Genomic DNA, 26,722 nt, shown 5'->3' with positions numbered 1-26,722 from the left:
ATGCTGACTGTACTATTTTTTTATGAAACAGCTGGGGCACGTGGGGGTGGACAGCAGGTGGTTTGTGGAAGAAGTTATGATTGACCAGCCTACGATCGGAAAAAGTTACTCCTTTGTTTGTCGCAAGTGGTTTGCAAGGTAAAGTTGTGACAAATAAGATTTTATTGGAAAAGTTTATAGTGACAGCTACTTAGATTTGCCATTTTACCTGACAATGTCAACTAATCACAGTAGCTTAATACATTTATTTGACCTTCAAAAAGTAAAGTTGAAAAAAATGGAAACTTGGCACTTTTTTATAGGGACCGGGAAGACGGACTAACCACGCGCATTTTGTACGTCGAGGATGCGGAAGTGATAAATTACAGTGCAAAGACGCCGTACCAGGTCACCCTCCACACAGGGGATAAACCCAACGCAGGAACAGGTCATTATATTTCGCAAACAAAATAAAAACACATTTTAATCATTAGTTTATCTCTACTGGAATTACGTTGTTGTAGTTTGTGCTTTTTCGTTTAAGATATAAACTCGTTTATGAAATAGTAAATTATTTATTGTAGGTTATCGTTGAGTTTAATTTTATCAGACTATACTTTTGAATGGTTACTAAATTACACACTTTAATATAAATTGTTTTTACCTAAATGTACCTTGAAAACTAATGGATCCGATCCGATACTGAAGTCTTTATCAGTGTACACGTACAGGAATTTATTAAAACATGCAATAGCTTAAACAAATGGGTTCCTTAATTCGAATGAATCAAAACAATGTTATTAACACGGTAACAGCATCATTGCAAGTTAAACTTAATCGCTAAGCACTTATAAGTAACTGACAATATGAGCTCCTACCGCGACAAGGTCCTAAGACCAACTGCCTTAACACCAACTGCAATGTCAAGGCATCATGTGCTCAGTGACCTTTGACCGTTTGACTGCAAGTAATAGAATGCTTACACATTTAAATAGGTCATAAAGCACTTATATCAAAATGCGCTTTAGTAAACTCACTGTGAATGTTAACATACCTAATAACTATATTAACACTAACTGAAGAGCAGACTTCAGTTTTCCTAAATGTTTATTTCACCTGCGCATTTTCGTGTATTAATATTACGTTGCACACCAGACTGCGTCATCAAGTTGAACATCTACGGAGCCAAGGGCAACGCTCCGGACATTCTGATCCGAAAGTCGGAGGAAGAAGGAATCCTCCTTGAGCGGGGATCAAGGGATGTCGTCAATATCGAGTTGGATAATATCGATCCCATCATGATCAGGTTATCCCACGATTCTAAGGGTCAAAGATCGGATTGGTATTGTGAAAAGGTAAGGATTTTAGCAATATTGCAAACCGCGACTTGTGTCTGTATTGGTGGTAGTGTTGTTGTTTTAATGTTTACCAGTTAAAAAACAAAATGGAACAAGCCACTATAACCGAATTCTTTATTGAAGTTTTCCTACAGATGGGAGTCGATAGCTGCAGAGAGCTAAAACGATGACGTCATAATATTTTAGGTTTTTTGTCCGCCAATCGAAAGTCGCTAGGGGTACAGACACATACATGTTATGCACACCTACATACCAATCTACGTCTTATCTGAATATTTGAGAATTCTACGATGTATACTTTTTGTATACAAAAATCAGTCTGTTACATTTAACGGCAAAAACAAGTTATGTCCCGAAAATAAATTTTCGGCCATATAATGAACAAATAAATGTATGATTGGACTGTTTTGTATCCGTCTTCAGAATGTGACGGTATCGCTAATCAGATAGTTTTCCCTGTGTCTATTTGTAACACGATTGCATATTTAAAAAAAGGGGCGTGTTCGCAGGATTATTGCGTTACAACTGTTAATTTAAAGAAGCAATTTCGCTTTTGCACCAGGTCGAACTCCGCAACACGGACTCCGGCAAGGTGACCGTCTTCCCTTGTCAAGCATGGCTTTCCAAATCGATGGGAGATCGGCAAACCAGCCGGGAGTTCTCGGCTTCGGTGAGAGGAAGAGCTGTGATGAATAAGACGACTTACAAGTTGAACGTGAAGACCAGCAACGTCCGTGGCGCTGGCACTAACGCCAACGTCAAATGCATCGTGTTCGGTAATTTGTCGTGTTTTTTTTCGCTTTTTTTTCGTTCTTTTATTGTTTTATTGACAAACACTTTTCTTATAGGCCGCTTTTCAAAATAATTGGCCCGAGGGGCTAATCCAAAATTTTCTGTTGTAAAGCAATTTTTAGCATATAAAAATTGCTGATTATCGATTATTATAAATTGTTTTTAATACATGTCTACGTTGTATATAAAAAAAACGTCATGATCGTGTTTCGCTCTTACAGGCGAGAAAGGTGACACTGGCGAACTGGCTCTAAACGAATCGGACTCAAAGAAAGCGAAGTTCGAAAAAAACGAAGTTGACACATTTACCTTCAGAGATAAGCTGGACATCGGACAGTTGCACAAGCTTAGGATTTGGCACGATTCCAAAGGTTTTGGGGCAGGTCAGCTCGAATTGTTTGTTTTGGTTTTAAATATTTAATAAGTTAAAATCCAGAGCCCAATATCCGATTTAGGACTCTTTAGTTTTGACTCTATTTCGTTTTTTATAATAATTGGAACTTACAAAAACACGTGCAAAAAACGCCTTCCTCGATAACTTAACCTTACCCTTGTACAAACGCTAGTTTCTATCATTTTATACATATGGTATCTTATATGCAGAATTGTAAAACGAACGATAACTGAACCTTGAAAAAACCCAGCTTTTCATTTCGACTACGTTTCGAAAACGTAAATAGTAATGATTTGGCTTAAGTTTTGATAAAGTTAAATATACCCTTTTTGGCATGTAGGTTGGCACTTGGAATATGTCGAGGTTGTAAACGAGGAAAAGAAGCAGAGTTGGATGTTCCAATGTAACAGATGGCTGGCAGATGATGAGGACGACAAGCAGATTTTGAGGGAATTGACTTGCGCCCAGGATGTTGTTGATGGTATGAAAAATAAAAAAGTTCATCGTTAAACACACCTCGGCGTTACTTAAAAACAAACGTAGAATTATCATCGTTTTTAGCAATGCGAATCATTTTGTCGTAATATTGTTACTCTACGTAGAAAAAAGAGCAAAAAGTACTTTCATAAACATACTTTTGCAAGCTTCGATTTATTTCAGACACGTGTCTCAGTGGTTAAACTGGGACATGCGTATAAAATGTGTCCTATGAAACCCATATCGGAGTAGAAGGGCAATGCATAAAAATAGGGTGCGTTACAAAAATTTACCGGATAACCCTGCACCCCCAGGCGCCGGAAGCCCAAAAGGCCGCCAGACGTACACGGTCACCATCGGCACTTCTGACAAACGCGACGCGGCGCCATCTAGTGACGCGTGGATCGTGCTGCACGGAAAGTCGGGCACGAAATCGCGCAAACTGAGACTCGAGAACGGAAGCGGTAAGAGGCGGGTGTTGGCGCGCGGACAAACTGCAACGTTCAAACTAGAATCGAAGGACGTCGGTGCCCTGCAGCAGATTTCCCTGGGCTTAGTGGGTCAGTTACAAATAATATTGAATCTATAGATGTAAATATGAGAATGGTATCCGTCTGATTCTTTTGGCTGTACACTATTTTTTTCGGTGATAAATTTGTAATATATACACACTGAGGAAGTTTGATTGCCATATTTTAGAGAACCGTTACATTAGCAATAGAAATATGTATTAGACTCACCAAGAGTCGATAGAATAAAATTACCTTATTTTTGAAAAATGAACATATTTGTAACGAGTAATTTGCAATGAAGCCACCAACGCCAAATAACCCATGATTTATCCTAATCGCCAGAATTATATCTTACCTTTAGAAATGGACCGATGGCATGTGAGTGATATCACAGTGGAAACATCCTCGGATGTCCAGTATGCATTTACTTGCAACGCCTGGGTAAGCAATGCCGACGGAAACGACACGAATGGACGGTCTTTCGAGGCTTCCTCAACCAGGGGACGCGCCGTGTCTATCGCGAGTTTGACTCCTGTGAAATATGACGTCACAGTTGTCACAGCTGATGAGAAAGGTAATGGTATACCAATAGTTCAATATATAAAATTTCTCTTTTTAGTAAATACTATACAACAAAAAAGACGCGTTTTTTAGCAGTAATATAAACACCACGTTTCTTCTAGGTGTAACTGTCAAAATAAAATTTGTTCGTTCCGTTTATGTGTTTCTATCGGTGCTGTGTAAGTTTTTATATGACATCGTTAAGTGTTGATGTTGGGTTATCAAGCCACCTTGGCGTTTACAAATATACATAAAAAATAAACGTTATAAAGTGTTTTTGTCGTTTCCTACTTTTATTATCACACACTAACACGCGTGCCCCAATATTCTTAATCGTGCGTCATGTTATCATGGATTCTAAGTGAATTCTTTTCGAAACGCTAAACGCAAAGAAATACTCATTATTACCCCTTATATTGTCCCTTGAAGGAGCGGGTACGGACGCCAACATCTGGATCACTTTGTACGGCACCAACGGCGATTCGGGCAAGCGTCCTCTCAAGCAGAGGTTCCGCGACTTATTTGAACGAAACCAAACCGACAAGTTTCAACTCGAAGTACTCGATCTCGGCGACCTAACTAAGGTAACTTACTGTGTGCAGATTTATGTCAGTATACTCGCCGCGTGTTTTGTATAATACGATTAATTTGGAGCGATAATTATTACCTGGAGCGATAATTTTTGTTTTGGTATTATTTTAAATGCCCTGATTACAACTTTCACCTTCTTTTGCTTGATATTTTAATAATTTACGAGGTTTTACGTTTTATTTTTACTTTTTATTTTTAATAAACCACTTCAGATTCGATTGGAGAGTGACGACTCCGGCTTCAACGCTGATTGGTTGTGCGATCGCGTGGTCGTTCGTAGTAACTCTTCCGGACAATCCTGGAACTTTCTCTGTCGCGAGTGGATCGGCAACAAGAAGGCCAGTCAGCTCTATCGTGACGTCATACTCAGCAGCGTCAACTGAAAACGCGACGTTTCTCGGGTAAAATAAAATAAGTTGTATGCATTCCAAGTGTAAATGCAGTTGCTGTAGTATTTGTTTATATTATTTACCTATCGGTCATGAGTTCATTGCGTCCAGTTATATTTGGTAGGAATGACTTTGTTTAACGGCTCTCTGTTATTCACTCATTTATTTCGTATTTGCTTTGTTATGGCTATAAGCGCTGTTTAACTGTTATTTTTACGCTAAGTTGTACCTGTATAAGTTTTCACGTAGATATCCATGTATACGCGAGCACAAGCATCGTGTACAGCACAGCTCTGCACTTACACTTCCGTAGAGATTTTGTTGTACTAAATCACTGTATTTTTGGTACTTTTTTATGATTGATGGATTGATTGATTGATTGACCTCAGCTTTGTATAGTATGTTGGCTGTCTAGTATCGTTAGGTGCATCAGGGAACTATCGAAAGATATTTTTTTTATGATCAAATCGAGTTGTGGCTCTCCAAAATACCAAAGATTTAGTGCCATTCTTTTAAAAAAACATTAACTCTAAGCAATGTACATTTATTTTTTTATTTTTGTAATATAATGCAACGTAATAGTTGTTCTGTACTCGCTTATAGCTTGTAAATATGCACCATTATATATGTTTTTATGCACCACAATCTACGTAACTTGATATCAGCGAATTACTGAAAATATTTTAACCATTTTTGCTGTATTATGAAATTGGTATTTTAACCTTTATGGACACAATTTTTTATTTCACTGTTCGCTTATTTTGTCTTTTTTATCAATCACGCGATATTCACCAATAAAGCTTAGATAAGTATTTTTTGTCTTTACCTACTAACTAAAAAATCACACTACTTACTTATTTTTTCGGTGTTAAATTTGTAATATATACAGATTGAATAAGTTTGACTACCGTATTTTATCGAAGTGTTCATATAAGCAACAGAAGTAGGTTTTAATTTCACCAAGGGTCAATGGTATAAAATTACCTTTTATTGAAAAACGAACATATTTGAAACGAGTGATTTGCATTAAAGCCACCAACGTCAAATATATTATGTATCTATAAGCTATAACCCATGATTGCAATCAAATAGGTTATTACTTTTTTTGGAAAATTAAGTCGCAACATAAACTTTAACCTAATTATTTTAAGCTATAATTAATAAAATTCAGTTATAACAATGATTTTGAATAATATCATGCCTACTTGATACCTCTGCCGTGAACGCTTAAAAAACATTTATTTTGCCTCTAGCTTTCAACTTTTTTATTAAATCATTTTAGAAAAAAAAAACGTTGTTGTGTCACGTCTTTAGAAACCAGAGTTTCATATGATGCGACACTGGGACAGTATTATTCGCAAGATGGAAATTTGATAAGCGCTACACAATACCGCATATTTTAGAACTTAAATCAGGCATTTTTTGTCTGAGGTAGGAAATGTTACTATTCAGACAATACATACGCGAAATTCGAAATGCTATTGCCAAAGATCTATTAGTTCAAGCGACCGCAGAATTTTGCGATGTGCACAAAGCAACTTGAGCTAAAACGGTTCGACATAAAACTGAGACCAGCAAATACTTTCAAACAAAGCACATCGGAAACCAACACCTTAGAAATTAGAAACCCCAGTTACGTGCGATCGTCTAGATATGATCTAATTTATTTTATAATTTGTTCCCACTACCTAAATCATTTATGTTGTATACATGTTGAAAAAAATGTTTTGTCATGTATCGTGGAAAACCTCAGGAATCCAGTAAATTCATTTGGACCAGCCTGTTGTCTACGGAGATGACTCCCTTTGAGAACCAGTGGTGCAGCATAGTGCAACTTTTTTAGTTTTGTTCACCCCTAGCATCTATCTCCAGATTTCATTCAACCTTGTCTCATCATATGATAAAACTATCTCGTCTTTATATAACAGCACTAAATGACTTAGTTTGTTTCGATTTTTGTACGCAAGCTAAGTTTTACCATTGCAAATCTACAATTTATCGTGTCCAGAAATATAAAGCTACAAAAGCACAAAACACTTTCACCAAATTTTTATACTTGCAAACACCAAAAAACAACAGTTCAGTAGTCGATTTACTGTAGAGCTATAATCCATTTCTGACGGTTCACCCTTATTCACCCCTTTTGGTTGGTTCATCTCTGCAAAAAATTTATTCACCCTTGGGTGAACCATTCACCAGTTTAAGAAACACTGGTGTAGCACATACGACATACGATACGTGTAGTCATGTAACTGTGGAGTTAATTAATTCGAATGTGCGATATACAAATCTGTCTGATGTAGAGGTTTTCCATCATACCAACAACTGTGCGAAACTTTGATTTTAAAAATAGCATCTGATTATTAAAATATTAATATTAATTATTTTTGGTTTATGTTGATACATATTATAACCATAGGTAAACACGATAAGGGCATGTTAAACATACCTCTTTCTTGTTAGGTGTACTGCTAAGTTGGTTTTATTTCCTGGCGGTTTATAAAAGTATTGCGACTATTGCAAATGTTTCGTTTTCATGGTTTCATAGACCTTAATCCTAAGATTAACGCTAAATCCCAAGCGCGTTTGAAAATTTGGCGACAGTGTGCTTTTCTTCGTCTGACGGCAAAGCGTTGTCTCTGCAACGTTTTTTCCTTGAAGATTTGCTGATAAAATTGGAAAATGTACATAAAGCTGATGGTTTGAACAAAATTAAACGTAAATTGGGAAGATTGGGAAAAGATTTTACAACGAATCAATAATTCGTTATATTATTTGTTATATTCTGGCCGTTGTAGTTTTCACGCCCGAGCTGACAACTGTCTCGCAGCTGACGTTTCTGACCGACTTTACCCGTGCGCGCCGAAGCGTGACATTTGAGTTTGCGTTTAGACGGCTTTTTTTCTTTCTTTCTTCTCGTTCATTCGGTTGTCGCAGCCAAGCACAAAATAATTAAAACAGGCCAGAATGTTATGTGTTAAATTGCAAATTGATAACCGATGGCTGAAAACAACTTTAAAAGGACTTTCAATTGCTGAAAACAACTCTAAAAATGTAGGGATAAACGAAAAACGTTGATCTGATGAACAAGAGACTAGTATGATCACAGGTCAGGTATAGTGTATTGATATATATTGATACAAGCGGTATTTGTTCATAAATAACAGCGAAGTGTATGTCATCCAGCGTAATGAAGCGAACAGTGGCATACCATGTTCACGACCTTGTGTTTACGGGTATAATTTTACGGTCGGATGATGCTGCGGTATCGGTGTTGCTGTGACATCGAACTTTGCTCAAAATTTATTGGTAAAAGTTACCCAGGGTTAGTAGTGATGTCCACTAAGGTCACTTATTTAAAACATAGAAAGCAAATCTTGTGGAGTTAACACACTTACTCTTATAAATTTGAATATAAAAGCGTATGCTGGCTAACAGTAGACTTTCTTCCAGAAATTTAGATGTTAAAAAATTTAGAGAACGGCATACAAAATCATTTTAATATTTTACGTAATCTATATTGAGATTGACAGGAACAAATCTCGGACGAGCCGTCACATTACATGAATATTATGAAATAGTTTGTTCAGAAAATGGAATTAATTTGAGATAAAAATAAGATCAGCTCAATATCAGAATAGGTGTTATAATTTTTTAACCAAAAAGGTATGTTTGCTGAGGCGATGCGGCATCGTAAACTATGCATTTAGTATTATAGGTACTGACCACATATTATCGATGTTGTTTCGAGAGCAAACTGATTTTTAGTAAAGTTTCGCAAACTTAAGCGGAACTTTTAACCTTTATTGTTATTTTTGAAGAAAAAAGTAAATTTTTAATTGACGGTCCAAGCTTTCTATCGCTCAACCAGATTTTTTGCTACAATATACTATGAAATATTGCATTTTTACTTTGAAATTTAATTTAGCTCTCATTTGACCAAAGTATTGATATCGTTCGGTATCAGGTTGGACAGCCGTATACTTTTGTCGAATTATTGGTTTACATATTCGAAATAAAAAACGAAGAATCGGAATTCCTACTGTATATTATTTATATGTATATATTAAAGAAGTGTAAAGTAATTTTTCTAAAGTCGATATTTTTTGTAAGGAAAACGTATAATGCAAGCAGTAACTAGAAGTTGTAAGTTGTTCAATTACCTCTATTTTACCCAAGTTCATGACGAATTAGTTGCATTTGCACACACACGGTAATCTCTGGTTTTGGCTTAATTAAATCGCCAAGCAATACTTTGCCGTATATGACTGTTTAATTTCAAATCCATTCTTGCTGTTGTTCACTTAATGTCCACGGTCATCAAATACGTTTTTTTTTCGTGACCCTCAGTTTGGGAAGTTCTCAATGACAGAATATTTTCCGAAAAAAAATATCTAGGTTGTTTTAACCGCGATGGATAGCCAGAGATGTACTAACACAAACAATGATCTTTTAAATTTTTGTCGGAAGTGCTCTTCCGCTGAGTGGTGATAACGCGAAATTTTGTTTTACAAACATGTCACTGTTATATGTCTTGGATAAAAGCCTTTATGTTTACCAATTGTAAACACAGCACACATGGATGAATATTAAACTTGGTAAACAAGAGAAAGAAAAAATACCTAGTTTATGGATGAATAGCCGCGTGACCAAGGTACGGGAACCAGCTCCAAAAGATAACAGTTTGGAAACGTATTTCAGGCTAGTGTTCTCAAACGTTTGTTTCTCACCTTAAACTACCTATTTGTATCTTTGTTCTGTTACACTGTTGCGTTGTAGCAGTGATTTGTTTTTCATTCCAGTGAAAATATTCGATTTGCTTAATTTGTTCATCACCGTCGGAATTTAAACTCTCTTTCATCGTTGAGTCACTTCTACCGCAGTGTCGCGTTACATATTGGAGCTATTTGGTGTTTTTTGATTTAAAAATTAAAAAAAAACACAGTAGCTTTAAAAGCAAATGTTAGGCCCGAAAAAATACTTGCTGTAAGAATCCATTTAGGTTAATCGTTGATCCCAAAGCACAGCTGTTAGTGTTTATATTGCACGGCAGTTAATTAAACATTGTACCGACCAGCTTAAAATCGGGAACAAACAATAAAACCTAAAACGCAACAATACCTAAAGCAGAAAAATCTATAAAACCATAGCATTAAAGCCAACGACATAATACAGCCAAATACGCAGTAATATCCAGAACAAAATAAGAGTGAAATCGTCTGAATAAGACCTAAATCTTCCGGAATACGTCCAAAATAAACTGGAATTAGGTCTAAATGGCCAAAATAACGCATGAAACTGTAATAGGGGGTTTGTGACATTTGGGGGCCGTCAGACTGGCATCGGCCGTTTTGGTGACTACGTTTTGACGCCCTAGTTTGACCGGCGCCGTTAGGGCGCCGCTGTTTTGGCACCGGATTTGTGGTCCTATTTGAGACGGCGTATCGGGATTATGGTAAATTTAAAAAAATAACATACCTTGTTCAGTCAAACAGATACTGTAGTCCTAAAAGACTGATGGCGAAGTCGCTACTTGTTTAGCAAATTTCTCAAAGAATTTGTGTTTTGTATTCTGGATTAAAGTGGTGACATAAATAGAAAGAATTCCTATGAATTGTCGACACCTTGGTACATCAAAAAGGCAAAATTAGGCATGGGAACATCAGAAATCCTGCGACTTTTGTCACATAAAATTGTGTTTGTTGGCGGAACGAATAACTCGCTGGGATTACAAACCACCGTCATAATTCTGGGTCTTAAACACTCAAACAGCGCAGCCCTTTCCTGAGCGTCTGTTGGTAAATGCTCATTTTTACATTTTTGTGGCGTTATTTGAACATGCGCACTTTCACACCCCCGTCTTTGACCCTTTATTGGGAGAACCACCCATGCCAGGGTTTTAGAAAGGTGTTTAGGTTTGGTTGAGTGGCGAGACTTGTTATAGTTTTGACCACAAAATACTATTTTCTTGTTGCTAAGGCAAGCCAGTAAAGTACCATTTTTTTGTAAATCCGAAAGTTATATTGTGTTTATAACCTTACTTAATCATCATTGATTTCAGGACTTATGTGTGGTTCATTGTTTTATTTATAATATCTACCTGGTTGGGATTGCACTGCGCTTATAACTTGTGTCATTTGAAAAGGGTATTTCAACCTTTTTCTTTTTGTGACAGATGAACATAGTTAGCGTCAGGATATTTGTGTTTTTCGCCACTTTAAGTCTTTTTTATCGCGTCTCCTGTAAGGGCGGGGATAAGAGGTGGCGAAAAAGACGGCGAAAGGAATCGACGCGTCGTCCTCATGTGGTATTTGTCATGGCCGATGACTACGGCTACAACGACATCGGTTACAATGCCAGATCACACCATTCGCAAATGCAAACTCCATATTTGGACATCTTAGCAAGTAAGATTGGCTGTAAAAAATTATAGCGCCAATTTCGGTTATTAAAGCCATAACCTGATCAGTAAAAATATTAAACAGTAACTTTCAGAAAAACCCGGCGACTCCATAAGAAAGAGTAATAAAACTGTCTAGTAGTTATTTGAACAGATTTTGGTTAGATTAGGTTGCATCACATTATTATTTCTACTTTTTGAAGTCTCTGTTATCCACGTCTTATGTTGTTTTGCTAATAAGAGTAATTGTTAAACGATTGTATGTAATTTTAGAAAATGGAGTTATTTTGGATAAATACTATGTCCAGCCAATTTGTTCCCCGTCAAGAAGTCAACTGATGAGTGGTAGATATGAGGTATTTAAAAACAGTCTACAATAGTGCTAAAGTTATTCCACAATTTTTTATATTTTTCAATAAATCTAGGGCAGTGGTTCCCAAACTTTGTTGGCTCTCGGCACACTAAACATATCTTAAATATTTCGCGACATACTTTTAACAGAACAACAATAGAGTAATTTTACAATCGTCCTTAACACACGAGAAACTACATGTAAATGTCTCAGTCTGATTAATTTGTAATGGGTGGCGCGTATTTATGTCTAAAGTGCCCGCGTGTATGCCTATTGCTAATACAAATAACTTATTTTCAAAAATTACCAAAAGTTTCTAGGGGGTAAATATGTAGGCTAGACGAAATATATAAGGGTTAGGTATATAGGTGGACATGGAAGTGGTGGGAATTTCAACCGGATCGTTGCTTCATTAAAGTGAAAAAGCTCGCAGAGCCAGTTCCCTGATGAGTTTCTTATCAAAGTAAAATTTAGGGGAGGTTGCACCAATACATGCCCAAAAAATATTTTTTTACGAACTTTTTTCTATGCAAAAAAAAACAATTCGCGATTCACGCGAACTTATCGATTTTACAGTATGTTTTAGACAGTTTTAAATATATTATTTTTAAAAAGGCGCCATGCATACTAATTCAATACTATGCAGTTTACATAAAATAAACGCATTTTTTTGCGCTTAGCAACTATTAGTCTGTAAACCACTCGCACATATTTAAGAGTTCGCTAGTGTATTTATTCTTCAGCGAAAACACTGTTTGCAGATTCACACAGGATTGTCGCACGGCGTCATAAAAGGACGACAACCCAATGCCTTGCCTCTTGACAACGTGATCTTGCCGCAGCAATTGCGCAAATGCGGTTACCGGACGCATATGGTGGGAAAGTGGCATTTGGGATTTTACAAGAACGAATATTTGCCGTGGAACAGAGGATTCCAAACTTTCTATGGTTAGTATAAAGGTTCTCAAAAAGTCGCCAAATTTTAACTTTTTTTTCGATTTATTTACCATTTATTGTTTTTACATACTCATTGTTCAAATACACCCATGTAGATAGCAAAAACTGGCAATCAGACAGTTATCAAGATTTATGGATGTTTTAAAGTTTTGAAACATTCAAATGTGTTGATTTAATTGATATCCGCCCGAAGAGCAACACCCGCCTACACGTCAGGCACCAGCTGCGAAATTGTTTAGTGCGCGAAATATGTTTGATTGATTTTGGTGCATACACAACTCCACTATCAAAAGCAGTTTCTAAAGTTCCATTTCGGACCACGTTAAACTAAAAGCACACCTTTCACCACCTGCAAAACGAAACGAAAATATTTTCCCCGGTTGTGATTATGCCACGATTATCGCAACATATGCATCGCATATGTGTGTGAAGTTAGCTAAAAATCCAAGCTGCGGTTGACATAAAATGAAAATACGCTTTTTTCCCCGGTTGTGATTATGCCACGATTATCGCAACATATGCATCGCATATGTGTGTCAAGTTAGCTAAAATCCAAGCTGCTGTTAAGATAAAATTAAAATACGCCCACGATAGTCAGAACACAGACCATATTCTCGGATAATTTGTTTCAGTTAAAAAAATGCTGTTGTTAAAACAACACCGGATTATAGGGCAGACAGAGAAAAGCCAGAAACACTAACTGCGCCTAACTGGACGTTTTAACGAAAAAAAAGAAAGAAGGCTTGATTTATTGTTGTCAATCGCGTACTGTCCTTTTTTACTCTGGGAACAATAACTCCTTTTTCATTGAAAAATTCTTTCTGCGTACAGATTTAACTTTTCTATTCTCTGATGTGTCGAATACACACTTGTCGATCAGCCAACCTGAACAAATAGAAAAATGCCACAGAGAAAAAATATCCGGCGTCTACGGTCGACCCAGATGCAAAGAAGAGATTAAAGATGGCGTTTATGTTCTACGTTTGTTTTGGTTTCGCATCATCTTAAGACGCGTGACCTAATTATATTCCAAAACGTTGCCGCTTTGGACAGTGAGTTGAATACTGACAAAAGCGAACAAAAAGTAATAATAGCACTTACAAAAAGGGAGATCCGAACCCCCTAATCCCCTGGATACGCCAATGAGTTAAACCCTGAGAAAAACAAACAAAAAACGGTATTAGCACTAGAACGGAAAAAATATATTAGTACAAAAAATTCTCCCCCATCGAGTGTCTCAAAATTAATTGTTAGACTGGTGGTTGTTGCTAATCCTTCTACTTCTAAATATTTATGTTGCTTGTCTTTTCTTGTTAATTTTTGTTTAGCAAATAGTACACGGCGAACACCGAGACCCCCAGATTAACAACCAATAATCTACACAAAAATGTATCTGCCAGACGTTTGATAGCAGAGTTATGTAAGATTAAGCAAACATTATGCTAAAGTACCGAACACTTGTGTATGGCTTAAAACGTCTCCTCGTGTTTTTCGCAATTCAAGGCTTTCTTAACGGGGGAACAGATTACTACACCCGCTACCATTGTGAGCCAAGAAAAACTCGACGTTTTTGCGGCGTTGACATGGTCGACTCGCGAAAAGGTCCCACCAACTCGACTTGGGGAATCTACTCTGGCGATCTGTTTACTCAACGGGCGAAGAGGCTGATTGAGCAGCACTCCAAAAACAAAAGCAAACACAAGGTAATTCGTCCATAAAATGTCAAGCGACGACGATTCATAGTCCGAAAAACTTTTATATTAACTGCAGTTTTAGACGGCCAAAAGCATCTTCAGTTTAGTTTCTCAAACTTTGTAGGTTTATACAATTTGTATTGCATCCCTGAACGAATGTAATAGGTTCGCGCCAAGCGCAAAATATTTTGGTGCTTTCTGGTTTGAAAAGATTTTTATTTGCAAGTTAACGTACAACGCCCTATAGTTCTTTCAGAAAGCACCCTATAAGTATTTAAAACCGGAGTAAAAGACCATGCAAAACATATCTTAATTCATAGTTTTGGTTGACAAGTTTACGTGTTCGTGTTTAGCCGATGTTTCTGTACATGTCGCTGCAGTCAGTTCATGGTCCTTTGCAGGCGCCTCCGAAATTCCAGAAGCGCTTTCGGGATATCAAGGATTCAAAGAGGTTTAAATTTAATTTTTGCCTAACGTAATTGTTCCTGATGTTTGTTTATTGACGATGTGCAGGCGTTGATGTTTGCTACATTTCCTGTAGACAAATTTTTAATTTTTAAAAAGTCAAGATAAAAATCTAATTGTGGTAATATCAGTTCAATATTTTAGACGAACTTACGCCCGAATGGTTCTATCCATGGATCGTTCAATAAGAAAACTTGTGTCGTTTTTAAAGCGAGCTAAGATGTGGAAAGACACAATCTTCATATTTTCAACAGGTTTGATTTTTTCTGACCTTTTTTGAGGTATATATTTATTGAAAGCTATAGAATTACGAATATATATTTCTTTGAAACCATCCTTGGAAATAATTTTGTAATTGAAACAACACAGAGGCTTTTGCCTCAAATTTAAATTATGTGCAATATTCAGACAATGGTGGGCAGACATCAAGAGGCGGAAACAACTGGCCACTTCGGGGTCGAAAGGGGACTTTGTGGGAAGGAGGAACGCGAGGGGTCGGCTTCGTTTATAGCAAACTCCTAAAGCTGGCAGCTCCATACGTAAATCGCCAGCTTATACATATTTCTGATTGGTTTCCGACAATCATGAGCGCCACCAAATGTCCTATTGTCGAAGGCACACAGCGATTGGACGGCTACGACCAGTGGAAGACCATAAGGTGAACTTTTATAATTCGCACTAGTCCAAGTGTTAACTGTTGCCGATGTAGAATGTTTATTAAAATCTTTGATTTACGCTTAACAAAATAATTATAGTGAACACACAGATGTAATGAATTAATCTATCCTTTATGTCTGTTTACATTCTGTTTTCCCATCAACATCAAATGTTGAACTATAAAGACTTTCAGAACTAAAAGTAACTTGACAGTAATTTGGAAATTTTGTTCACAAAGAATAACTGATCGGTACTTTTTCCTTTAAGATGTTTTCTATTACTTTTGTTGTTTTTAAGTGAGAACGCTGCGACAAAGCGTACTGAAATCCTCCATAATATCGATCCATTGTATAAGAAGAAGTTACACCGAGAAGTTAGACAAGGATTTGACGTCTCTGTGAGGTCTGCGATACGATCAGGAGAATGGAAACTCGTAACTGGCGACCCAGGTACTATTTCGCGGATTGAAATGCTTGTTATTTCGAGACAAATTCGCTTCCATGTGTTCCAAAAGTTCTAACAAATAAATGTTTAATACTTTTGTACTGTTTTGAAAGTTGTAGCCATTTGTACCCATAGCCTACAGTTGCTTCATCTGCAATTTCCATTCAAAAATATCCGAAACACACATTTATTTAAGAAACAAAACATTTTTAAAGAGTACTCAAAAACGCTGCGACCTTGACAATACTGAGTTAAAATACTATAGCAGCTGAAGATTTTACAACTAAGGTAAAGTTGTTTCCCAACCGTAAACGTTTAAGTATGGCCAGATATCCATTTAACTTTAAAGCTGACAAGTTCTGAGAAAACACTGTGCAATTGAACTTTTAGTGAATTTTGAAGCATACTGGGACAATTTTCAGCATTGTTTCACATTGGTGCTATCAAAAATGGGTTTGTTTCAATATTGGATATCTTTGTGTACTTATATTTGTAGGAATTGGTGATTGGGTAAAACCTCCAGAGTGGGAGGCGTATCAACCAACTAGAAATGATTTGCAAACGTACGAAAATGCAACAAAAAATATAAATCTATATCGAATTTCTACTGACCCATACGAACGTGATGAGGTATCAGATCTTTATCCAGAGGTGATTATAGAAAAAACATTTAAGGTTATACTAGCATTTACTTTGTTAACTTAATACCATACCATGTAAATCCATACAATTTGCAATTAACCGGTCGAACATTCGCATAAGTGACGATAAATATATTAAATAGGTTACTGTCAATTTCATTAAATAGCCTCTCCATGTATATTATTGTTACTTGTCATATTTATATTAACGAAGGTGGTTAATCTTCTACTCTCTCGCTTAACGGAGTACAATGCGTCCGCTGTTCCAGTCCTTTATCCAAAAATGCAACGCAGATCGGACCCGAAATTGCACGGAGGCTTTTGGTTGCCGTGGCGAAACAGGTTGCCCACAACCAACAGGAAAAAATCTCGGTATTCGAAGAAGCAGCAAAGATTAAAATGGAAGAAACGCAAAATGACCCCAGCATCATTTCAAATGTTTACGAGTAAAAGAAGTGTATTGCTGCAACCAACCTAACAATAACGTAAACAGACGTGTGCAATTTTGATAGCAGCACTACGCCGAGTTTCAGCATATTTCAACAAAGTTTTACAAGCCATTGTGCGCGCATAGCAAAATATCGAGCAACAGGTCCTAATGTTAGTAATCAAAAAAACGTTTTTATATTACTGCTTACAGGAAAAACATAAAACTGATAAACAGGCTTTTCTGTTTTTTCAACTATCTGTAGGTTTAGGAAGCAACTAAGAAAAGCGACCAAATGCGACAAAAATAAAGTTATTTGTAAGAGATGGCTCTGTTATCCAGTAATAAGATAAGCATATGGTTTATTACCTTAATGGCGAAAATTCTGTATACAAGTTTATTATGGGGTCATTTGTTGTTTACAACCTTCATTTCGCGAGTTTAACTATACTTGTTTTTGTGTTTCGTAAATAATAATGCAATTAGCTTGATAAAATATTTTTGTGTTTTTTGTTTACGGCACACATGCTTTGTTTATATTAAAAGAAGAATCCTGGGTTGTATTAATTGCGGTCAATAGTAGCCTAAACGCCGTAAACGGTTGTTTCAAGAAATCTTTGGCTTTAATTTTGACAAATTCCTGTGCACTTGCGAAACACATAAACTTTCTCACGGACCGTAAACCTGACCGGGAACTGCCTAAAACCTATTTAAAGTATTAGTTTGTTGGTTAGGACGGCGCCATGCCAATTGAAAGATTTTAGTGCCAGTCAATTTAGTTTGGTGCCCAAATATTTTATCCTTCCAGTGTAGCCTAATTTTAAATGGCCAATTATTTTATCACTGCACTTTAGGAGTTTATTTACTGCATAGTTTTGTCTTTGCCAGTAAAAATTAGCTTCACTCTACCTTAAAGTAAGATTTTAGCCCTTCAGGTAATCATCACAATTTATGTTTTTCGAACATAAACTGATAAAATGTATTTTATAAAGCAAAGTACGAGTTTCAGACTGCAATAAAGCTAACAATTTTTTTAAATGATCTACCCACACAAAAGAGAAACAAAGGAACACTTGATTCACGACGAAAAATGCGTTAGTTATGTTATTTCGTATTTCATTTAAAACCAATACATCGCTCATTGTCCTCAAGAGGCTTAAACGAACGGCAACCAGCAAAAAACAAACATCAATGTGAACAACATATACGCCAATTATAGTTGGGTTCTGAACACAAAGGCGCGTGTAGATATGGTATGTGTCCTGCGCTGCATCATCCAAGCCCTGTAGCATTTAGGCGAGTTTCAACTTTCGCCTGATGTACCACTTGGAGGAGACGGTGAGCAAAACAACAATCACCGTAAGTATGGCAAAAGTTGGAATCGAACCTTTTAGAAATCCGTCCAAACGTATGTCTGAAACCAAGCATTAAAACTCATTGAAATTTATTTTACTTCAATCGAATAATGTGGAAATACGTTAGGTTCATAAACAAAATTGTAAATTTTAGTATCAGTCACTAAAGCAATAAAGTGAATGTTAAGTGTTCACACAACTAAAGTAGGGTATTTTTTTATTGGTAATATGTGGCCTTACGTTTAATGAAAGCCTTTTAAGTTACTTTTTTGTCGGTTAATTTTCTACCCTTCTAATAAATACTATATAGTATCTATGAAACATCGGTTTTATGAATTTCCTCGTTATGGATTTCCTCGTTAGTTTAATCTTCTATTGAAAAGTGTTTCTGTAATGTAAGCCAATAGAATCTAATTCGGCCTACTTCTGCAGGTTGTTCCTGATGCGAAATGAATCGGACAAAGGCCACAAAAGTTTGGCTCCAAGCAAGTTCCGCCTTGACAGTCACCACATATTGCTGAGAAATATAAAAATGTTTTTACGAATGGTACAGCCGTTACGTCTGCATTTTAGAGTTAGGAAGCTTACTATTTTATATTTCCAAAGTAGGAATCGTTAAAGAAAATCGGAAAATAATAAATTTAGTATATATTAAATGTGCGAAAAAAAAATTCTGCTTAACATACGTGTTTCGCATAGGTTTCCTGTGTAACCATCACGACAAGTTGGGTTATCGAGGGGGAGGCCGGTTGCGTTGTCCAAGCACCTTCCAGTTGCGAAGTCGCAGACAAAAACTGGGCATCCCATACCACATGCCCTGCTGCAGTTTACACCCCACACACCGTCGAACTGGCAACCTGGCTGTTTTTATAATTACTGTTTGGTGATTTGTTTTGTATAGCCTATGGTAATCAATTATACTTTGGCAAAACGTCAGGCCTTTGCGATGAAATACTTTATTATATTCATGCTATAAGTGCAAAGATAAGTAAGCTCGTTGGCTATGTCTTATTTTTAAAAATGATGAAAGTTAAATTAAAGTACGGTATATAAATGTGGGCACAGCAGGTCAGCCAATTGGAAGGCCAGCTATGATCTAATGTCACTTAACCAGTGTTTGCAAGTGAGTTTGCATATATCCATGTATTGTGCATTTTCGAAGTTCTTTAAAGAACTAAGGATGGCAACAAGATATTTTTTTAGGTTTTATTCGACATATTACAGTGCTCTAATACGCTTTATAGTTGACTATGTCGCCAGATATTACAACTAAGATTATTCGGTAACGATTTTCAATTTACCAAGATTAACCAATTAAAAAAGCATATAATTAAATACCACGTCGCATTTCGATCCAGTCCACCCAAACTTGCAGTCAATTGTCTCGTTTACTAGGCAATAACCGTTAGCTTTGTTGCATTGTGTTTTGCATCCACTTCCACATGACATATTACAGTTGTCGCCCCATTTATTGTTCGCACACACCATCTATGAAAACAAATAATACACGGGCTCACGCGAGGAACTTTACATGGTTTGAATTAAACTATTTCGTACTAAAATATACATATATCTGTGATTGAAGTGCTTCGCTTGTTCCATAAGCAAAATATTGTATTGTTGAAATCAATTAAGTCAATTGAATAAATAATATGCTTTAAATTTAAGTCATTTGCGCAATTGATAATTAACAAATGTAACAATTTTCGTTTTGCTGTGCGAAATATTGCTCAGAATGAAGCTGGTGATTTGCTAATTAAAACATTTATTTGGATGGCAATAACGGGGCTTGGGTTTGACTTGACATGTATATTGGCTATGACTGATAGGGACTTGACTTGGGTGAATAAAGACGTTATATTTGCACCCCGCGAATGACTAGAACTTCATTTCAGTCATTTCAAAAAGATTTCCCCAGCTTAAAAAAATCACATAAAAGTTCGAACTTTTTTTTTTAATTTTTTTTAATTGGATTTACAGTAATTATTGTCAAAAAATATAGTTTTAATTTTAAAGGAAGCCATGACCTGGTTCCCCCTAACCTATATCAGCCCGGTCAGCTAGATAATTTGTGGAGCAAGTGCAAATCCATAACGAAGTTGAATGCAAGTAATCAAGGGGCTCTGGCCAATTTTTACTGCCTTACTTTTTAGAGACAAAATTTGGTTAAAATAAATTAGAGAATTTGGTTAAAATTTATCTTTCGCTCACTGCAAAATTAATTTACGACAACTGCGACTAAAACAGTTTTGTTTTAGCAAGGACACAATTTATTTTAAGCAAGTTATCAAGGAGTTTATATATATGTGGTGATTTTATGACAAAAATAACCACATGCTTTACAATTCCAATTTTTAGGTCAAACATGCCACTTTTACAATAGATGTGATATAGGTAGTTATCAAAATACTATAGAAAATGTTACCTGGTTACAAAGACTTCCTGTATATCCAGAACTGCAATTGGTTACAAAACCACTGGCATCTATACAGCTTCCATTGCTGAAATGGCACATGCCGATAGGACAACCTGCACCACACGTGTTGCTGCAGTTCATTCCCCACTTGTTGCCTGCGAGGCATCCGACCGCCTAAGTACATAATGCGATTCTTTTTCGTTGATATTTAAACAAAAGACAAGACATGGCCCCCAAATTTACATTGTATAATTTCACATGTTTTTTTTTTATAAAATCAAATTTACAAAGGTCTTTTAGGTTATATTTAACAAAACTTTCCAAACTAACAGCTATATATAACTTACCACAGTGTCGCACTTTTTTATTAGCATCGACCAATTCGCATCAGCGCCACAAGTAGAAGTATTGTAGCAGTTAAAAGTGTTCACAGAATTGCTTCCGGCCGGCTGTCCCCAAAATATGGTGCTGTTGGTCATGCAGTTGTAGGCGATACAACTACCATTCCCGGTGGGTGCCATGCCGCAATCCGCTTTATATCATAGAAATAAGATAAGGACATAATAAATCACAAATTTGTTAATTTTAGCCTAATACTTTCGGACGAACAGCTAATATGTTTGAACCTAAAACGTTCTTTTAAAAAAAAAAATTATTTTACGACGCACCAGGGCGTCGCAAAGCGCAATTAAAGCACCTCTTTTTAAATTTATATCGTAAACAGCACTGGCAAACAGTCACAAATTTTAAGTTCAGTGAAAATATATCCATTACCTTTTACATTAAGTGTCGCGCTTGCCGAGGTCATATTTCCACTGAGTTGAATATTTGATGTTCCAACGACGTTTTTAATGGTAAAGGTCATGTTTACACCAGAGGCTAAACTACCAACAGCAGTCAAGTCTTAACAAAACAAAAACAATTAATCGATGATTAATACAGGCGTTACACAAGCAACAAGTGTGACCTTTCAAAGGCAGGGAAAATTCAATTGCTTTGAGGACAAAGCATTGGCCTTTATATCTTGAAGTAAAGGAAAAAAATTTTAAAGGAAAAATACACTTTTTAGTGTCCTCATGTAACCATTCGTTTTTTTAAAAGAGGACAAACCTTCTAAAAGAAGGACCTATGGTAGTCTATAACATATAAATACTATTATAAGCTTTAATGACACTCTGGTATTTATATATTTTTACGAGCAGCTATACTTGATTGCGCTATCCCTAATGTTTAGTGCGCGACTTGTTATGGTGCAATGTGCCACCCTGGATTTAAACATCAACTTAACACTACGAGTGATTTTACGAATTACCTAGGCGCACTATTAAAAAAGACTAACCCAACAACATTGTGAAAAGTATGTTCAGTATTGCTGCAATATTTATTAAGTTTTCCTGCTAGCAATTGTTTGCACAATATAAACGCTATTCAAATTCGGTCGCAGCAGTTATGGAGACACCTTTTCAAATATAGGGTCATAATAATAATTGGTTTGATCATAAAGGTCACCCATTCAATATTAATAAACCTATAACCATGTTTATCGATTTTAGGTATGATGCGTTGAATCTTATGATTTTAAAGGTAAAATATACAAGAAAGAAAACGCTGTAGTTCATTTGAATTTTTTAATTGCATGCTTCTGGTCAGCGGTTATAAAAACAAGGTTGTCTAGCTTGTTTCAAACATACTTATACTTTAAACTAGGTTTTAAGGTTACTTATGTTCTCACTGTATTCCGATGCGACTTCAATCATCAAATTGGAGTCAGTGACGGTTAAATTCGCAACCATTGATCCATACACTGTCCATTGAAAATTTGTTCCGCTTGTAACGTTGGTTGCGGTAAACTAAAATGAAAAAAAATAAATGTTTGTCTATAACAGTGGTTCTAACTTTTATTATAAAGTTGTTAAATATGTGACAGTTCAGCTTCATTTTGTAATTTCAGGTTGAAAACGTGCGAGGGGTTGTCGATCATTTCAGAATATGGTTATACCGGGAGAAAATTAAAAGGTTGGGAGAAACACTAATTTTGTATTTAGGCTATTTTAGTTTCCTACATTGGTAAAATTACTATTTAACTAGGTCAAGTAAACATAATAAGGTAACAATTTAAAAAAATAAGAACGCTTCAAAATATAAATTTAGGTAAAAAAAAACAATTTTGTTCGTGATGTAGTTTTTTTATTACTAGGCCTACACGTCGAGACGTTTCTGAGTTTGGCGTTGGCCAGGGTGGGTTGTCGAGCCATGTCTGCACAATGTGTACATTCTGTGATGAAGTCCTTCTCGAATCGTACTGACTGCATGACGATAACGGCACCCATTAACGTAAATCCTGATTAGGCCGACAGATTTCGGCAAGCCTTCCGAGGGCATTTGGGATTTTAAGATGCTGATCAATTACAAAATTTAAAACAGCAGCCGTAAAACTAAACAAGGCCAGCCAAAATTATATCTATTGGTTAGCCACCCCAACCTGTCGTAACGACATGGGGGGAAATGATATTTGATAGTTTTAACATGTCTGTGATATTAGTTTCTCAAGCAAAAGATACCTTACAAGTGCCTGATTTGACTGTTGAGCATCAAAACATTTGCGACCAGTAGGAATAAATGGTTAGGTCGATGGAAATGATAGAAAGTGCTTCACGATAAAGATTGGGGGGGGAAAGAAATTGCAAGGACTTGTCAAGATAGTTAGTGCGTTCACCGCTACATTCAAAACAAACTACAACAATATCACATATCTTGAATAATGAACCTGAAAAGACCAATCAAAAACTGTCCCTCTGGAAATTAACGTTATTGAATATTATGCCTGGTAGCAACAGTTTATATATAAAATGACCATTTTGTGACCATAGAAAAGATTGTTTGGATGCCTAGCAATAAACTTCTGGAGGTGGACAGCACACTTTAATGATCCAAAAGTTAAACATTACATTTATGTTTTATTTTAACTCTTGTTTTTGGTGAAATTGACATACATTGTGAAGTCAGTTGCCTGCATTATATAGCCTTGATACACCTTGCCCTTTCGCAACCAATAGTAGATTGCAACATAATCGTTCATGGATTTGGCCCATTTTGATTAATTAAATTCGTATTGCATAATCGGTTAGTTGAACACGAGCAGGGGTGCCATGAACTATTTTAAATTTCTACTGCCTTAATCAAACACATTACATACACAATTGATCAAAACAAGACAAATTTACCGTTAGAGGGAAGATTCTTGTAACATACGTTTTTTACTAGTAACTACTTTAAAGTATTTGTCAATAGAGAAAAACAGGTAAAGTGCCTTGCGGAAAGGGAAGAAGGCGGTTTGTTATAACAAATCTAACACAAAACAGCCTTAAGAAGCCTTTTACGAGTCACGACCCTGTCGAAAAGCAATTGTTTAAAAATGATTTGGCATTCACGATCTAGATTCTAGAAAATTAGTTTACGAGAGTTTTACCTCAAAAACAGCCTGAGATCCAACAATCCTTGTAACTGATGAAGGCAGAACAGAAAGCACAGCTGCGGAAGAAACTATAGGACAAACAAGGTAAACAAAAATAAGTTTCCAGAAACACTATTTGTGCTTGTTATTAACAATTTTTTTTAATTATAATTACCAATAATTATAATTAATTCGAATTCGAACGGCGTTAATGGGGTGGATCGAAATATCGATATATTTTTCTAAAACGTTTGACCCTTTTTGCTTTAACGAATATATAATTTACGTTATAATATAAACGTTAATAAGATAGGAATTGTATTCTCAAATGGTGGTGATTAAAATACTCTGGGCCTAGAAAGCATTTGGTCTTGCGTGATTTTTGCCAAAATACGATTTCCCCCATAATTACAGAAGCTTTGAAACAAACTATAAGCTCTTACAATGCCAAGGGGAAAACAATTTGAGTTAAACACTAATCTCAAAATGGGAAATTGTTTGCAGGGAGCAGAGCCTTTTACTCGACCGCCATATGGATCGATCAGAAATTCCAAGCAAAACTAATCAGCGATTGCACGGTGGCGCGTGTCTCGGCTGGGCTTTAACATTGGGTCGATCGTAAACAATGGAACAAGCTCCGCAATATTGAATTTCAGGGAATCTTCAAGCGCTTCGATAATATTGACAGAAACAATTTCCACTTCGGGGCGTAAGAAATAAAAGGGCCCCGAGGGAGCCAGAATAATCCGATAAGTTGTTGTTCGCAGACTTAGCATTTTTGCGATTTAATAACAAAATCTCAACATGTCATTTCTCCTTAAATGCATAGAAGCACAAAACGGACTAAGTCACTAATGGAAAGTTGATAGTTGAATATTTCACACAGTTTAGTAATCGTTAGATGTTAAATGTTTACCAAATCAACCGGCCATATTAGTACGTGCTTTGTAAAAAAACACAAAGGATTATAATTATAAGAAACGCTACAATTTTACATGTGTGAATTTTGCAATACGAGATGTGATAAAAATGATAATAACGGGTAACCTCCTAAAAAAATTCGCTTTTGTGAAGCAAATTTAGTCATTGCCTGTAACACTGGAGTCATAAATAAGGCCTTCATGTTATTTATCAGTATAAGCCTGTGTAGTCTGCAATCCGAGCTACCCACATTTTTGTTAAACATGGCAATTTGTATCTGCAAACCCTAAATCGTAATTTAAACATTGACTGCGTGATCACAATTGCCATAGCAAGCATAACTTTGATGAATGTGCAAAAAGCTTTTAAACGCCGGAAGTTGCGATGACCAAAAGTCCAATTTGTTTTATTCGTTCTAAAATGCTAAATCGAGCGCTTTCGTAATGTCTGCTTGAAGAATACAGTGTTTTTGATATCATTTGTTTATAAATTAAGATAGCGAAAACTTACTTGGTATTACGTAGCAGTATAAACGCAGGTAAAACTTTAGACCGAAAAACGGCTATGTAGACATTTGCAGAATATTAACAAAACTCTCCGGATTTTTTTTCGTTTTTGGGCTTCCAAGTGTCTTTAAGTTAAAGATTTAGTGTAAATCGAATTTTATCTGGTTTAAATTGGCTTTTAATTTAAAAGAATACGAGGCACAATGGGTGCATAAACGAGATTTGCATATTGCTAGCATTCGTAGTCTAAGTTACCGGTAACAGAAATTTCACTTTGTAGAGCTTATGAGATAGCGACACGATGCAACATTTCATACAGTGCAGTGCGCTTGGGGGCGAAATATATTTCCTTAAAACGGGCAAAGTAAATTAATATTGGATACATTTTTTAACAGAACATAGTAAAGTTAGCAAAAAACATAGCATAGCCTGGGCTCCCTAGAAGTCTAGAACGGCCTCTATGCGACCATTTATTATTAAACTACTGAATTTGAAATACGTCGTAGGCCGTACGCCGGTCGTATATGTTGTACAGGGCTGTTTTTTTATTATAAAACAAACCACTTTTAATTAAACTTAGGAATAACTATACACGACATAAACACGCCTAGGTTTAAAACTGTAGTATAAAACGTACCTTGATGCCACATTCCAAGAAATACGAGTATTAAGATACTCATAGATTTTGCAATCGAGGACATATTTAAACGTTTATTAACCTAACTGCTACAGGATACAGCACCCTCTATATTAAACAAAGCATGCACAACATACCACACAGTTTAAGGTTACAAGTAAGAATAAATATCATTAAACTACATAAGCAGGAAGCATTCAAGCTTACATCCTTTGTTTGAAGACCTCTTGGTGACATATTCATCCTGACACTTTTTATAAGTGATTGGTGCCTAGCCCACCAGTTGGCGCCTAATTGCATTAATATCGACGAAAAACCAGCGACGATATTTTGCGTGCATATT

General features: G+C 36.2%; 3 protein-coding genes across 6 annotated transcripts in view; 2 read left to right on the top strand and 1 right to left on the bottom strand.

Annotated features, from left to right (window-relative positions):
* The window catches only part of LOC146168374 (lipoxygenase homology domain-containing protein 1-like), a 39,169-nt gene extending 33,310 nt beyond the window's left edge, over positions 1 to 5,859 (top strand). For both annotated transcript variants that reach the window (XM_083380345.1, XM_083380343.1), the window contains exons 46-55: positions 32 to 138; positions 303 to 427; positions 1,135 to 1,334; positions 1,900 to 2,113; positions 2,351 to 2,512; positions 2,864 to 3,004; positions 3,315 to 3,560; positions 3,874 to 4,086; positions 4,503 to 4,657; positions 4,877 to 5,859. In XM_083380345.1, the coding sequence (XP_083236471.1) occupies positions 32 to 138; positions 303 to 427; positions 1,135 to 1,334; positions 1,900 to 2,113; positions 2,351 to 2,512; positions 2,864 to 3,004; positions 3,315 to 3,560; positions 3,874 to 4,086; positions 4,503 to 4,657; positions 4,877 to 5,047 (1,734 nt within the window). In that variant the 3' untranslated portion in view covers positions 5,048 to 5,859. The remainder of the gene's footprint in view (positions 1 to 31; positions 139 to 302; positions 428 to 1,134; positions 1,335 to 1,899; positions 2,114 to 2,350; positions 2,513 to 2,863; positions 3,005 to 3,314; positions 3,561 to 3,873; positions 4,087 to 4,502; positions 4,658 to 4,876) is intronic.
* Positions 5,860 to 11,235: 5,376 nt separating this feature from the next.
* LOC146168373 (arylsulfatase I-like) lies at positions 11,236 to 17,524 on the top strand. Of its 3 annotated transcripts, none has more exons than XM_083380349.1 (10): positions 11,236 to 11,460; positions 11,727 to 11,809; positions 12,567 to 12,753; positions 14,266 to 14,465; positions 14,810 to 14,907; positions 15,066 to 15,175; positions 15,330 to 15,579; positions 15,876 to 16,027; positions 16,519 to 16,652; positions 16,878 to 17,524. In XM_083380349.1, the coding sequence occupies exons 1-10, from the start codon at positions 11,370 to 11,372 to the stop codon at positions 17,139 to 17,141; spliced, it is 1,569 nt and encodes a 522-aa protein (XP_083236475.1). In that variant the 5' UTR covers positions 11,236 to 11,369; the 3' UTR covers positions 17,142 to 17,524. The 3 variants fall into 3 exon arrangements, with proteins under 3 accessions (XP_083236475.1, XP_083236474.1, XP_083236476.1); XM_083380348.1 differs by having other exon boundaries at positions 16,519 to 16,673; XM_083380350.1 differs by lacking the exon at positions 16,519 to 16,652 and having other exon boundaries at positions 16,878 to 16,963.
* A 616-nt stretch (positions 17,525 to 18,140) lies between these two features.
* On the bottom strand, positions 18,141 to 26,509 carry LOC146168372 (uncharacterized). The gene is made up of 10 exons (XM_083380352.1): positions 26,380 to 26,509; positions 24,339 to 24,404; positions 22,594 to 22,713; positions 21,636 to 21,764; positions 21,209 to 21,393; positions 20,871 to 21,035; positions 19,784 to 19,933; positions 19,132 to 19,306; positions 18,870 to 18,962; positions 18,141 to 18,504 (listed from the first exon to the last, which is right to left on the bottom strand). Exons 1-10 carry the CDS (start codon positions 26,441 to 26,443, stop codon positions 18,383 to 18,385), a joined length of 1,269 nt encoding a protein of 422 aa, XP_083236478.1. The 5' UTR covers positions 26,444 to 26,509; the 3' UTR covers positions 18,141 to 18,382.
* Between the last annotated feature and the right edge of the window lie 213 nt (positions 26,510 to 26,722).

Source organism: Ascidiella aspersa, chromosome 1 (assembly GCF_963924565.1).
Source record: "Ascidiella aspersa chromosome 1, kaAscAspe10.2, whole genome shotgun sequence".
In the NCBI taxonomy this organism is placed as follows: Eukaryota; Metazoa; Chordata; class Ascidiacea; order Phlebobranchia; family Ascidiidae; genus Ascidiella; species Ascidiella aspersa.
The sequence above is the reverse complement of the archived record's forward strand: the minus strand, read 5'-3'. Positions and strand labels throughout refer to the sequence as shown.

What these genes read in the sequence shown, in the direction of transcription:
- LOC146168373 (XM_083380348.1), top strand. Translation starts at nt 11,370, where the DNA reads ATGGCCGATGACTACGGCTACAACGACATCGGTTACAATGCCAGATCA. An exon ending in TGATGAGTGGTAGATATGAG is followed by an intron (nt 11,810 to 12,566) that starts GTATTTAAAAAC and finishes CACTGTTTGCAG; the next exon opens with ATTCACACAGGATTGTCGCA. An exon ending in AGGATTCCAAACTTTCTATG is followed by an intron (nt 12,754 to 14,265) that starts GTTAGTATAAAG and finishes TCGCAATTCAAG; the next exon opens with GCTTTCTTAACGGGGGAACA.
- LOC146168372 (XM_083380352.1), bottom strand. Translation starts at nt 26,443, where the DNA reads ATGTCCTCGATTGCAAAATCTATGAGTATCTTAATACTCGTATTTCTT. An exon ending in GATTGTTGGATCTCAGGCTG is followed by an intron (nt 22,714 to 24,338) that starts TTTTTGAGGTAA and finishes TTTTTTCATTTT; the next exon opens with AGTTTACCGCAACCAACGTT. An exon ending in TAAAAAAGTGCGACACTGTG is followed by an intron (nt 21,036 to 21,208) that starts GTAAGTTATATA and finishes TTATGTACTTAG; the next exon opens with GCGGTCGGATGCCTCGCAGG.